At 42.9% G+C, this 14088-nt stretch overlaps 1 protein-coding gene across 1 annotated transcript; it reads right to left on the reverse strand.

The window, feature by feature from the left end:
- Positions 1-9495: 9495 nt before the first annotated feature.
- Positions 9496-13446, reverse strand: LOC127137251 (uncharacterized). Its single transcript, XM_051063724.1, has 3 exons — positions 12704-13446; positions 12083-12630; positions 9496-9527 (listed from the first exon to the last, which is right to left on the reverse strand). Exons 1-3 carry the CDS (start codon positions 13444-13446, stop codon positions 9496-9498), a joined length of 1323 nt encoding a protein of 440 aa, XP_050919681.1.
- Positions 13447-14088: the final 642 nt, after the last annotated feature.

Raw genomic sequence — 14088 nt, forward strand, 5'->3', positions numbered from 1 at the left:
TCTGGCTTACGTGCCTCAGAAGATTTCTGTCAACCAGCTCGAGGGTGTTATTGCGAATGTGAGCACAAGACATGGTTTGGGGTTCACAAATCTGGATCTGACGCCTGAAGGTCGCAATCATAACAAAGCTCTACATATCACCATGGAGTGCAAAGGCGCAGTGTTGTCGCACGTGTTGGTTGATACTGGCTCTTCTTTGAACGTGTTGCCCAAGAAGATTTTGAGCAAGATTGATGTTGAAGGGGTTGTTCTCACTCCGAGTGATCTCATCGTCCGTGCTTTTGATGGATCCAAGCGGTCAGTTTTTGGTGAAGTCACATTGCCCGTGAAGATTGGCCCGGAGGTATTCAATATTGTCTTCTATGTGATGGATATTCAACCAGCATATAGTTGTCTATTGGGGCGTCCCTGGATACATGGGGCTGGAGCAATTTCGTCAACTCTCCATCAGAAGCTGAAGTACGTATGGAATGGTCAGGTTGTGACTGTATGCGGCGAGGAGGACATTCTCGTAAGTCATCTATCTTCCTTCAAGTATCTGGAGATGGATGGTGAGATTCATGAAACTCTGTGCCAAGCGTTTGAGACCATTGCGATTGAGAAGGTGGCTTTTGTTGAGCAGAAGAAACCGGGTGTCTCAATTGCATCATACAAGCAGGCTGTGGAGGTTGTTAACTCAGGCAATGCAGAAGGCTGGGGCAAGATGGTTGACCTGCCCGTCAAAGAAGACAAATTCGGTATCGGTTATCAACCTCTCCAGGAAGAGCAGGGTGTTCAGAAGGGGCCGAGTTCCTTCACCAGTGCTGGGTTGATGAATCATGGTGACGTCTTTGCAGCCGGTAGCGAAGATGGTGACAGTGATTATGATGTGGACAACTGGGTGCGCCCGTGTGCTCTAGGGGAGATGGTGAACAATTGGACAGCCGAAGAAATAGTCCAAGTTACTCTTCAAACAGAGTAATTTTCTTTTGTTTTTCCATTTTGCACAAAAACCCTACGCCCTGCCCAGGGCGTAGTGGTTCATTGTAGGGCCACATCATGTTTTCAATGATTATCATTAATAAAGGAAGTTTTGCAAACAAATTTGTGCTCACTGTCTTTCTGTTTTTATTTTCATTTTCAAAATAATAAAATGGCAATGTTTTTTTATTTTTGTGACTTTCTTGAACTCTTTTCTAAAACAAAGCATTAAACATCGTTCATGCAGAATCGATCTTGCGGACTCCGCTAAAAACAGTTCTGTTATGGCTCAGTATGATTTCGATAATCTCATTTACCAAGCTGAAGAGGAGAGTGATGAAGATTGTGAGCTCCCCAAAGAATTGGTCAGACTGTTGAAACAGGAGGAAAGGGTCATCCAACCTCATCAGGAAGAGTTGGAAATTATTAACCTTGGTACTGAGGACGCCAGGAAAGAGATCAAGATCGGGGCTGCTTTGAAGGAAGATGTCAAGAGAGGGCTGATTGAAATGCTGAGAGAATATGTGGAGATCTTCGCATGGTCGTATCAAGATATGCCTGGGTTGGATACAGATATTGTGGTGCACAGGCTACCTCTCAGAGAAGATTGTCCTTCGGTAAAGCAGAAGCTTCGTAGAACTAGTCCTGATATGGCTGTCAAGATCAAAGAGGAGGTTCAGAAGCAGTTGGATGCGGGTTTTCTGGCAGTTACCAATTATCCCCCGTGGGTGGCCAACATCGTTCCTGTGCCGAAGAAGGATGGTAAAGTCAGGATGTGTGTCGATTACCGGGATTTAAACAGAGCCAGTCCGAAAGATGACTTCCCATTACCTCACATTGATGTATTGGTTGATAATACTGCTCAATCCTCGGTTTTCTCTTTCATGGATGGATTATCTGGCTATAATCAGATCAAGATGGCGCTAGAAGACATGGAAAAGACGACATTCATTACACCTTGGGGCACGTTCTGCTATAAGGTGATGCCATTTGGGCTGAAGAATGCCGGTGCTACCTATCAGAGGGCTATGACGACTCTCTTTCATGACATGATGCACAAAGAGATTGAAGTGTACGTGGATGACATGATTGCGAAGTCTCAGACAGAAGAGGAGCACCTGGTAAACTTGCAGAAGTTGTTTGAAAGACTGAGAAAATTCAAACTGAGGCTGAATCCAAACAAGTGCACGTTTGGGGTGAGATCCAGTAAGCTGTTAGGCTTCATTGTCAGTGAGAAAGGAATTGAGGTTGATCCAGCAAAAGTAAAAGCTATTCAAGAAATGCCTGAACCAAGAACTGAAAAGCAGGTTCGTGGGTTTTTAGGGAGATTGAACTACATTGCACGGTTCGTATCTCACCTAACTGCCACGTGTGAACCGATATTCAAATTGCTAAGAAAAGATCAAGCAATCAGGTGGAATGATGACTGTCAAAAAGCTTTTGATAAGATAAAAGAATACTTGCAGAAACCTCCAATCCTTATACCTCCAGTTCCTGGGAGGCCTCTGATAATGTACCTGTCAGTAACTGAGAACTCGATGGGGTGTGTATTGGGACAGCATGACGAGTCTAGTCGAAAAGAGCATGCAATATACTACCTTAGCAAAAAGTTTACCGACTGTGAAACAAGATATTCACTGCTCGAGAAAACTTGTTGTGCTTTGGCATGGGCTGCTCGCCGACTGAGACAGTATATGCTGAACCATACTACCTTATTGATTTCTAAGATGGATCCAGTGAAGTACATCTTTGAAAAGCCTGCTCTCACCGGGCGTGTGGCTCGTTGGCAGATGATTTTAACAGAGTATGATATCCAGTACACGTCGCAGAAGGCCATCAAGGGTAGTGTTTTGTCTGACTACCTTGCCGAGCAACCGATCGATGACTATCAGCCGATGATGTTTGAATTCCCTGATGAAGACATCATGTATCTAAAGATGAAAGATTATGAAGAGCCTCTTGTCGAGGAAGGACCGAATCCTGATGACAAGTGGACACTGATGTTTGATGGGGCAGTTAATGTGAATGGAAACGGTGTTGGGGCAGTACTTATCAATCCTAAAGGTGCACACTTACCTTTTTCTGCCAGATTGACGTTTGAAGTAACCAACAATGAGGCTGAGTATGAAGCTTGTATCATGGGGATTGAAGAAGCCATCGATCTAAGGATCAAAACTCTGGATATCTATGGAGATTCCGCTCTAGTGATTAACCAAGTCAATGGAGACTGGAATACTCATCAACCGCATTTGATTCCTTATCGAGATTATACCAGAAGGATCCTGACTTTCTTCAAGACAGTAAAGTTGTATCATGTCCCCCGAGATGAAAATCAGATGGCTGATGCCTTAGCTACTTTGTCCTCTATGATCAAAGTCCATTGGTGGAATCATGTGCCACACGTTGCTGTGAATCGACTCGAGAGGCCTGCGTACGTGTATGCAGCCGAGTCTGTTGTTGATGAGAAGCCGTGGTACTATGATATCAAGAATTTCCTCAAATGCCAGGAGTATCCTGAAGGAGCGTCAAAGAATGATAAGAAGACCCTGAGAAGGCTAGCTGGAAGCTTTTATTTGAATTAGGATGATGTGTTGTATAATAGGAACTTTGACATGGTTCTGCTCAGATGCGTGGATAGACACGAAGCAGACATGTTGATGCAAGAAGTACACGAGGGATCTTTTGGTACACATGCTGGTAGTCATGCAATGTCCAAAAAGTTGTTGAGAGTCGGTTATTACTGGATAACCATGGAATCCGATTATTTCAAATACGCTCGGAAGTGCCATAAATGCCAGATCTATGCTGATAAGGTGCATTTACCACCAAGCCCTATGAATGTCATGAATTCTCCTTGGCCATTCGCAATGTGGGGCATCGATATGATTGGGAAGATTGAACCTACTGCTTCTAATGGGCATCGCTTCATCCTGGTCGCGATTGATTACTTCACCAAATGGGTGGAGGCAGCTTCCTATGCCAATGTTACCAAGCAAGTGGTTGCCCGATTCATTAAGAAGGAGATTATCTGTCGTTATGGGGTTCCTGAGAGAATCATCACTGATAATGGTTCGAATCTCAATAACAAGATCATGAAAGAGCTTTGTAGAGATTTTAAGATCGAACATCACAATTCTTCTCCTTACAGACCGAAGATGAATGGTGTTGTAGAGGCGGCAAATAAGAACATCAAGAAGATTGTGCAGAAGATGGTCGTGACGTACAAGGACTGGCATGAGATGCTGCCTTTCGCTTTGCATGGGTACCGTACCTCTGTACATACGTCGACCGGGGCAACCCCTTACTCCCTTGTTTATGGTATGGAAGCAGTCCTACCTGTCGAAGTGGAGATTCCTTCTCTGAGAGTCTTGCTGGATGTCAAGCTAGACGAAGCCGAGTGGATTCGAACAAGGTTTAATGAGTTGAGCCTTATCAAAGAGAAGCGGTTGGCAGCCGTGTGCCATGGGCAGCTGTATCAGAGAAGGATGAAGAAGGCCTTTGATCAGAAAGTGCGTCCTCGAAGCTATCAGACAGGTGATTTAGTTTTGAAGAGGATCCTTCCTCCCGGTACAGATAACAGGGGCAAGTGGACTCCGAATTACGAAGGTCCATATGTTGTTAAAAAGGTTTTCTCTAGTGGAGCCTTGATGCTTACAACTATGGATGGTGAAGATTTTCCGTCCCCTGTGAACTCAGACGTAGTCAAAAAATACTTCGCATAAATTGACCCGCTGGACAAAAAGAATAAAAGAGTCCAGGCAAAAAAGGGCATCCCGGCGAACCAGAAAAAAAGAGAAAAGGTTCGGGAAAAAGTTAGGGATAAGGAATGAAAGAATATGTACACCCGGTAAGTCGAAAACCCGCAAGGGCGGCTTAGGAAAAAATGGGTATCCCGGTGGATTGAAAACCTGAAAGGGCGATCCAGGCAAAAGAGGGATTAGAGCGAAGGCTACAGTCTGAGTTATCTGTACTTCATCGCGCTTTAGTGTCTACCATCTCGAAGGGTATGACCGGTCCAATCATTCTTCTCAGAAAGCAAGGAATTTGGGGGAAATTGAGGATATATGAGTCATAACAGAATTGGGAAAATAGTGGATGTTGTGTTCACATTGCCAATAGGATAGTTTATTTCCTTTTGTGCGCAATTACCTCTTTCTAGGAATTGCTTCCTGATGTATTTGCCTTTTCAGGCCCATTTTCAATCAATAAAAGTCGTTATTCAGTTAAATTGCTCTCTTGTTTTTATTTTACTGTTTTGTTTGCAAAAACGTCCGAATTTTTGATAAACATTGCATATAAAAAACATGAAGGCTTGACAATAACGTGCAGAAAGATAAGACATTTGAAAATCATTTTGAATGTTGAGTACACTTGGGTGTATCTTGTCCATACAATCCCTGGGGCATGTATGTCTTGCTGTTTTGCAGGTTTTTATCTTTGATTGCTGGCTAAAATAGATGAGCCACAGTTTGTTCAAAGGTGTTTCAACACTGTCCAGTAGTGTGAGAAGTTGGGTTGTCCAAGTCAAGTTCAGAACTGGTCTCCCCAGCGAGTCCAAGATCAGTGTTGCCTCGGCAGTCAGGCCTGAAGTTGATTGCAATCCCCGGCAGGGTTGAGGATGTTTGTATCCCCAACAGGTTCAAGGCTACCCTTTCCCCAGCAAGCCTGAGGACTGTTAGTTTCCCGGTGAGCCTGAAGATTGTTATTTCCCCAGCGGAGGCGTCTGTGGGTAGTTTATTCCTTAGCAGCCAGGTTTGAAGTGTTGTAATCCTCGGCAGGGTTGAAGATGTTTCCCCAGTAGGGTGGAGAGTGTTTTCCCTAGCAAGTCTGAAGTGGGCAGTTTCCCCAGCGGAGGTTTGTGCTGATGGTTTTCCCCAGCGGAGTCCCCAAGCGGATCATGTTCGGTGAAAATTATCCCCAGTAGAGTTAATTCTGCCCGTGGGCGGGTAGTTATCCCCAGCGGAGGTTTGCATCAGTTGTTTCTCCCAGCGGAGTCCCCAAGTGGATCGGGTTCAGTGGAGGTTGCCCCAGTGAGGTTTATCCCTTCCCTCAGCAGCAGTGTTGTTCCCCAGCATGATTGGAAGGTTGATGTTTTCCCCAACAGACGACTCCCCAGTTGAGTTGGTTTCTCTGTCGTCCCTAGAGTGTCAGATCAGCGAGCATCCGCAGCAGAGTTGTTGCGGCTCCCCCACAGAGTTGGAAGATTGAATCAGAATTGTGTGCTCAGCAGAGCGATCACTTGCTCTCCCAGCAGGAGTTTTTCCTCCCTTTGCATCTTGCATATAGTAATCATTTGCATTTGCACCCTCAAATCGCGTAGCATTTCCATTCGGTAGGGAGCATTACGCCATGGAAAAACTCAAACATATGCATACATGTGTTAGACCAGATTGGATCATATCCTCAGCAGAGGCGGATCATTTTGCAACATCTGTACGACACATTTGCTACAGTGGCTCCTGACAGCATTCAGAATTGATAACCCCCAGAGAGGTTTATTTCCTCACCCGTCCGTGAAAGGAAAGCTTGATTCTCCCCAGTGTGGTCCCCGTATGCCTTGTTGCGACACATGTGGATGTCATCCTTGCGATACCGGTAAGTGTCGTGTCGACCCCCGTAAGGTCTGTTTTTTTGGTGTCCGATGTCGGTAAACATCGAGTCGCTCGTTAACCATCGGTAAATGGTTTTGTTGTTTCAAATCTCCAGCAGGTTTATTATCTATGGATGTCAGCCATCGGTAAAGGGTTTCGTATCATGAGGTATTCTTTCCTTGGTATCGGTAAACACCATTGTTTCGGTGTCGGTAAACATCGAGTTTTTCCCAGTCATCGGTGAATGTCTGGTTGTGATTCTTTTTTTTTTCCCAGTCATCGGTAAATGTCTGGTTGTGATTCCTTTTTCCCCAGTCATCGGTAAATGTCTGGTTGCGATTCATTTTTTCCCTAGTCATCGGTAAATGCCTGGTCGTTATTTTTTCGATGTCGGTAAACATCATCTTTCGATGTCGGTAAACGTCGAGTTTTTCCCAGTCATCGGTAAATGTCTGGTCGTCCTTTTTCTTGATGTCGGTAAACATCATCTTTCGATGTCGGTAAACATCGAGTCCTTTCCCAGTCATCGGTAAATGTCTGGTCATGAATCTTTTCAAAATCCCTAGTAGAGTCGTCGGTAAACGTCTTGTCTGGTTCCCGTTGTAAATATATTTTTCCTCCCCAGTGGAAGCCGTCATCGGTAAATGACCTTGCTTTCCCGCTTCCCAACCGCCATCGGTAAATGGCATCGCTGACTTTGATATCGGTAAATATCAAATGGTGTTTTGAAGCCACCATCGGTAAATGGTCTTGCTTCCTCTTAATATCGAATTTCCAGTTGAAGCCGTCATCGGTAAATGGCCTCGCTTTCTTAGTGTCATCCCCCGCAGAGTGCAAATTCTACGGTTCTTTGGTATTCAATCCCTGTTTACCTTGAAGGTCTGACAGTCGTTGCTCTCATTCGTTCAGGTTCTCAGTTCATTGAATAGGGGCAGCTGTAGCACCTCAAATTTGCACCCCCTACTCATGCATTCATTTCATTTGTTAGGTCATTAACATTGCATAAGTACATTGCATCTCATCAACTAGATTTGGCATCAGAGGATTCATCTGTGCAAGAGACCAAGTATTTCCTTGAGATGAAAGCCTTATGGTTATTCTAGAAAGCTTATATGAATCAAGATTCATTTTGAAGCAACTTTGCCAAGTGTTAGAGGCTCAAAAGTCCACAGTGCTGTTTCAGGTCATCTGGGGCCCATAAAAGTCAACTGCAAGTCAACTGAGGGCTAGGAGATGGAGAAATGGTTTGAGACACTTCATTCATGTATAAGAGAGGTTTATTCATCATTTCAAACTCATACCTTGAAGATTTTGAAGCCAGATCAAAAGTTTCCAAAAATGGAAAGTGACCTGTAATTTCAAGTTTCCAAAAATAGCAAGTTTTTAGACCAACTTCAACTTGACTTTCCAACATCAAAGAAGCTTCAAATGAAATTTTGTCCAACACGAAAGTTGAATATCTTTCTCTCCCATTTCTAAAAAGTCAAAGATCATGAGCATCTGATGAATGGTTGAGGAGATATGATCAAATCATTGCCAAGTGTGCATGGAACTTCAAAATGCCATAACTTTTGATCTAAAACTCCAATTTGAGTGCCTCTTTTTGCATATTTCTTCTCATGACATGTATTTTCCAAATCATTCATCACATTGCATGAAATTTCATCACATGACCATTTGTTCATTCATGCTCATTTTAAAGGGAAAATCATGAATTTGAAATTGGTGCATCACATGAGCCTTTTGATCATTCCATTGTGTTCATAAAAGGATTCTAAGAGTAATTGCATGGGCATTGTCTACTGTTCACGTGGGATTGCCATGCATGAGGTAAAAAATCAATTTTGGCATAACACCTCTTTTCTCACTAAAATTTCATTACCCATGCTTAATTATCATTAGCAAATGGATTAACACATGGTATAAATAGTAAATCCTAACAGAATTTTCAGAATTTCACCATTCTAGATCTAGATTCAAGCTTTCCCTCCAAATTTTCTCTCCACCATAATTCAAAAATTCTCCAAGTAACACTTGATTTTTATTGCATATTCTGGTTTCTTGATCATTTTTTGGTAGAATTCAAGCCATTGATTGAAGAAATTGGTGAAGAATCAAGCAATTCCATACATGAACATAAACATGGAGTTTTGAAGATTTAGCTAGATCCAAGCATCTCCAGGCTTCAATTTCAACTTCAGGCTTCATAACAAGGTTACTAGAACTGATCTACACACTTGCCAAGCCTTGAATCTACTACTGCCATTGTTGGAGCTTCAAGAGGTCAGATTTTCGAGTAACCTAATTCTCCATTTTATTGCTATAATCTTGTAGTTCTTTGCTTCCTGAGCACACTGATATAAAAATCTTGAAAAACGGTTGAGTATTCATGGAGATATGATGAATTGAAGTTTTAGATGCAAAAAAGTTTTAGCTCGATTCGCATGATATACGATGTTTTAGGCCAAAATATTAGTGGATTTGGATTGTACACATTGAGAGCTTTCATTTGGTATAGGTTTTACAAAATTCTGGAAAAAATAATTTATGGACCACTGTTCATCCACCGTCTTCATGAAGAAGACGGTGGTTTCCACCGTGCGTCGCCGTACTGTACAGTACTTAGGGCTAGCTCTGGTTTGTGCTTTGGAGAACACTGTAGAAGCGCATGTCACGTTAACGTCCTGAGCTCGATCCTATGCGAGCGCGTCCTTTTTTTTAAATTTCATTTCCACTTATCCAAAACGGCGTCGTTTTGGACGCGCCTTGCCCCTCGCTTTGAATCCGCCTGATGCCATTTCCATATTTTCCTAATTCATTTTATTATTTTCATCTTGTTTCAATTTTTATTTCATTTTATGCATGATATTCAAAAAATCCTTAAAAATAGCTTGATGATCCAATTAATTCCAGATTTTTTTCTACATGATCATATAAATGTCTTCTAGTTTTTGATGTGGATTTCTGGAATTGTGCCTGGTTGGAATTTTAATTGTGTTAGACTAATTGAACATGTATGCTTTTGTGACATGCCTCATTCAAATTGTTGTGAAATGCTCAATGATGATCCAATTGCCATGAAATTTTGTGTGCTGATTCCCAACATGATACATGACTTGTGAGATTTGGTTTGGCATTTTTAGCATTTTCCATTTCTGTTTTATGCATGTGATTGTATGGTGTGACAATGTGTGTCACACAATTTGATATTGATCTTATTCATTTTCATTGCCTTGCCAATTGAGCTCTGTTGATTCTAATTTTTGGCATGATAATTATGTTGGACATGTTGTGTGCACATAAAAAGTTTCATGATTATTGGATGTGTTTCTGATTTAATGTGCATTTTCTCTTCTTGATGCTCAAGTGTGACCACCATTGTGTGCCTTTGCCCTAGTTTGATTGATTGATGGCCTTGCCTTAGGATTTGAGTTTGGTCCTTTTTAGGACATGTTCTTGATTGAATAAACATGCTTCATGTTGAATATTGGTTGTTGTTTTGACTTTTTACTCCACCTTTAACCTTAGGCTTTGCCCTAGGGGTTTGAACTCACATTTGAGCTGTGTATTTCAGGATCAAGCATCCAATCTCCATGGTTGATGTTGCCTCATCACTTGAGCTCTGATATTTGCTTTGCTTGCTAACATTTGATTGTGTGTAGGTCTTTTGGTGGTGGATTCATTTGAATGAGTGCTCTTATGACTTGTTTGTTGTGTATATTGGAAATCACTATTGTGTGTCTGTTGATTGTTTGTCTGAACATAGTACTGATTGCTTTGACTTTCTTACAGGTACCTTAGCTGCTTTAAGTTCATTATTTGAACTTTTCTTTGCTTGTGGTTGGCATACCACTTTAGGTAATGACCTCTAACTTCATGTAGTCTGGAAGACCTGCTATCTTTGGCAGGCACCTGTCTGAAGCCCTCCTTAAGAAGCAATGTTTGTGGTTGTTTATGTTTGTGCCATGTACTTCAAGTCCTTCTAAGTGAAGAGGCAATTGGCAGATAGAAGGGATGTGCAATCCATCCCCTGCTATTCAGTTGAGTCTTTCATCTTGCTCGCACTACGTGCTGATGCATTTGAATAAACACCCAAAATCCTTGTATATAGAGTCAGTCATGTGGAGTAGAGTTCCTCATTCTGGACTCCCACACCTTCATTGGTTGAAGCTCACCCAGGCCTGGGTTAAGAGCTATGAGGTCTTATCCTCATTACCTTTTCATCTGCTCACCCTGACGGTCAATGTCAGTGGTTAAGATCCCTCAGATACCCTTCCAGCCGGCTTGTTTGTCGAGGTTGATATGACCCCTCGACTAAAGCCTCACCCTTGATGTTTGAGCCCCTTGTTGGTGTGTTTACTTCATGTTGTATGTGTTTGTGTGGTGTGATTGTATCCCCATAGGATTGCTAGACTTCGCATAGTCTCTCGTTTGCATGTCAATTAAGGTAGCACGGTTCCTTCGTCTAGGACTTCCTTTCTTGCGTGAGCATCCTAAAACACAAACAAACATTACCTTCCCTTAAGAACACGTTAACTCCTTCTACTGCAGGTGAGTAAGTCTCCAAAGGTCGAGCATCCGGTAGATTGCGTAGTGACGTTGTCCACTTAAAAAACACAAACCACTTAGGAATAGTTTAGCCGAACTACGGCAACTCTGATTCTCATGTCCAGATGAGATACGTAGGCACGAGATGCAATGTCTTGTCGAGTTTGACTAACAACTAACTTTGATCCTTTTCTCTCGCCCCCGTTGCGATCGAGACTTTCCCTTTCTCTTGCCCTAGTTGCAATCGAGACCCTTCTTCTTCTTGTGTGTGTGTTTGGAGTCTGACGTAAGTCCAGCGATTGGCAGTCGGTTTCCCGTGTGTGTTTGTTTGTTTGGAGTCTGATGTAAGTCCAGCGATTGGCATTCGGATTCCTGTTTGTGTTTGTTTGTTTGGAGTCTGATGTAAGTCCAACGATTGGCATTCGGATTCCTGTTTGCGTTTCTTTTGTGGAGTCGGATGTAAGCCCAGCGATTGGCATTCCGTTTCCAGTTTGTGTTTGGGGTGTTTGCTCTGACGTCTTAGCGTCTCGTTTCAGTGTTTTGTTTGGCGTGCGTTAGCCGAGCTACGAGTGCTCTGATTCTTACTCTGGTTAGAGAAGATACGTATGCATAGGATATGATGTCCTAGCGAGCACACTCCCCGTATCCCCTTCCTCCGTCTTCTTCCATCTGTGTTTATTCCAGTGTGTGTGCAGTTTTTGAGCAGTTACTTAGCAACCTTATTCTATTCTCTTGAGCGTGGATCCCGTCGAGTACGATGGATGCGTAGGGGTGCTAATACCTTCCCTTCGCATAACCGACTCCCGATCCTATCAATCTCTGGTCGTAAGACCATTTCCTTTCCAGGTTTACTTCGAGCGTTTCCTTTCCCTCCTTTGGGATAAATAACGCACGGTGGCGGCTCTGTGTCTTTTCCCGCCGGTTTTTTCGCGTAATGCGACAGCCCTTAGCAGCCTTGCAGGCTTTCTTCAGTATATCCTCACCTGAACAGACTTTACGGATATAATCAACATCTTCAGCAATCCTCTTATTGCTTTGTTTTTGAAGCTCATTCAATCTCTGAACTTCTCTCTCAACTTCTTTCTTAGCGCACAAAGTCTTCCTGAGGCCTTCACTCAGCTTCGCATTCAACTTAGCGGCTTTTCCCTTTTCTTGCTTCAAACTGTTGTACTCAACCATGCTGACTGAATATACAGACTCAACAATAACCAGATCAGATGGTTCTCCCATAGAGAAAGGTAGAAGAGTAATCCGAGCTCTTTCTCGCAACCAACTATCATACTGGGAAGAAAAGATGTTGTTACATTTTCCATAGACAGTAGCACCTTTAGTCTGAATATTCCTCCAAGCTCCAGCAGCTTGCTTAACCAGTTCTAGATTATCTTGCACAGGGAAGTAGAAAGATTCCACCAGATCTTGATCCTTAGAAGCGTGAGTCAGGGCATACCCTAATTGTCTTCTCAAAAGAATCGGGTTATAGTTGATACAACCCTTCATACCCAACAATGGTACATTAGGGTATTTCCCACAGCTAACCACAAAATCGCCATCTTTGGTAATCCGGATTACACCATCTGATGTCTTTAGCAGTCAAGACAACCAACCTTCTAGCCCAATTCCTGGCTTGATGCGGATTTAGAAAAGCATCGTCATTTGGCAAGTGCCTCATAAGCAACTTATGGAACAATGGAGCGCAACATCTGACCAATCTCCCTCGTCTCTTCTCATTCTTGTTGTGCACCGAAAAATAGAAATCACCATGAAGGGTGGGAACCGGGTTCTTTAGCAGAAAGATATGAATAACACTCATACTCACAAACTTCGGTTCATCGACGAATAACATAATACCATAGACACTCAATGCTAGCAGAGCACACACAACCTCCCAATTGCCTTGAGCAGCACACTCTTCGGCTTTGGCTACCAAAAAATCCAGATGGAAACCAGACAGACCTCCCTTAGAAGAGAGATTTTCCTTTACAACAAACACTTCCAGATGAAGAGCCTTAGCAATATCCTTATGCTCTAGTGGAGGTATATCGGAGTTGAAATGGACACAATGTTGTAGAGGAACACCCAAGATCATAGCATACTCTTCCAATAAAGGAGCCAACTGGAAATCCTGAAAAGTGAAGCAACGCAACTGAGGATCATAAAACTGGAAGCAAGTATGTATCAGACTCCTCTGAGGAGCATCCAAGTCTTCAACCATAGGCAAGATGTTGCCATAAGTATCCCGGAATAAACCCACATGGTCAGGAGTAATCAAAGCTTTTATCTGACGCAATGGGTCGATCTTGGTATCGAAGAAATGATAGGTCACATTACTCTTCCTAGGAGCCTCCATAATAAGCACAGATCAGCCAAACCAAACCGAGAAAGGGAATACCCTGCAAATGAACAAGCATGAGATGTTAGATGCAAATATGCAGATAATGTTATGCAATGCAAATGACATGTGATCGGTGCCGGCCATATATACTGAACCACTGGCTGTTCTCTGTGAAGAAGTCCTCAAAGGTCGGCAGTCCGGATATGCAGGTTTAAAGGTTCAGATCCACAAAGAAAACCAGTGCCAGAAATTCGGATCTAGAACAAAAATAGAACCATAATGATCAGGTACCAGGTATCAGATATCAGGGTATGATGAGGTCAAGGGTTCCTGCACACCTGTAAACAACCCACACAGCTCACATGTAGAGGCTAAAAGGTAGAGATTCATCGACATCACGGACTCTCAGGTCGAATAGTAATAATACGTCCACCGTTTCCGATTTGGCATTATCACTATAAGAGGAGGTCTCAGAGAATCGTCTCAAAAGCAAACCGATATAAGTCCCCAGCTTCGAACAATGAGGTCGAGAAACAATAGTACATTCAGCCCGAAGGATACAATACTATCATCAAACGAGGAGTGTCTCAGCCAAGTTCCCATGAAAGTAAGGTAAAGGTCATTCTAAAGGTCATCCGGACTTAACGGTTCTCCCAG

This window comes from Lathyrus oleraceus, chromosome 4, assembly GCF_024323335.1.
Source record: "Lathyrus oleraceus cultivar Zhongwan6 chromosome 4, CAAS_Psat_ZW6_1.0, whole genome shotgun sequence".
Classification (NCBI taxonomy): domain Eukaryota; kingdom Viridiplantae; phylum Streptophyta; class Magnoliopsida; order Fabales; family Fabaceae; genus Lathyrus; species Lathyrus oleraceus.

Excerpts from the sequence above, each read along its gene's own strand:
- LOC127137251 (XM_051063724.1), bottom strand. The coding sequence starts at position 13,446 with ATGGAGGCTCCTAGGAAGAGTAATGTGACCTATCATTTCTTCGATACC. Across the intron at positions 12,631-12,703 it reads GCCAGGAATTGGGCTAGAAG|CTGTGGGAAATACCCTAATG; the intron begins GTTGGTTGTCTT and ends TTTTGTGGTTAG. Across the intron at positions 9,528-12,082 it reads TATCCGTAAAGTCTGTTCAG|GCACAATTCCAGAAATCCAC; the intron begins GTGAGGATATAC and ends AATTCCAACCAG.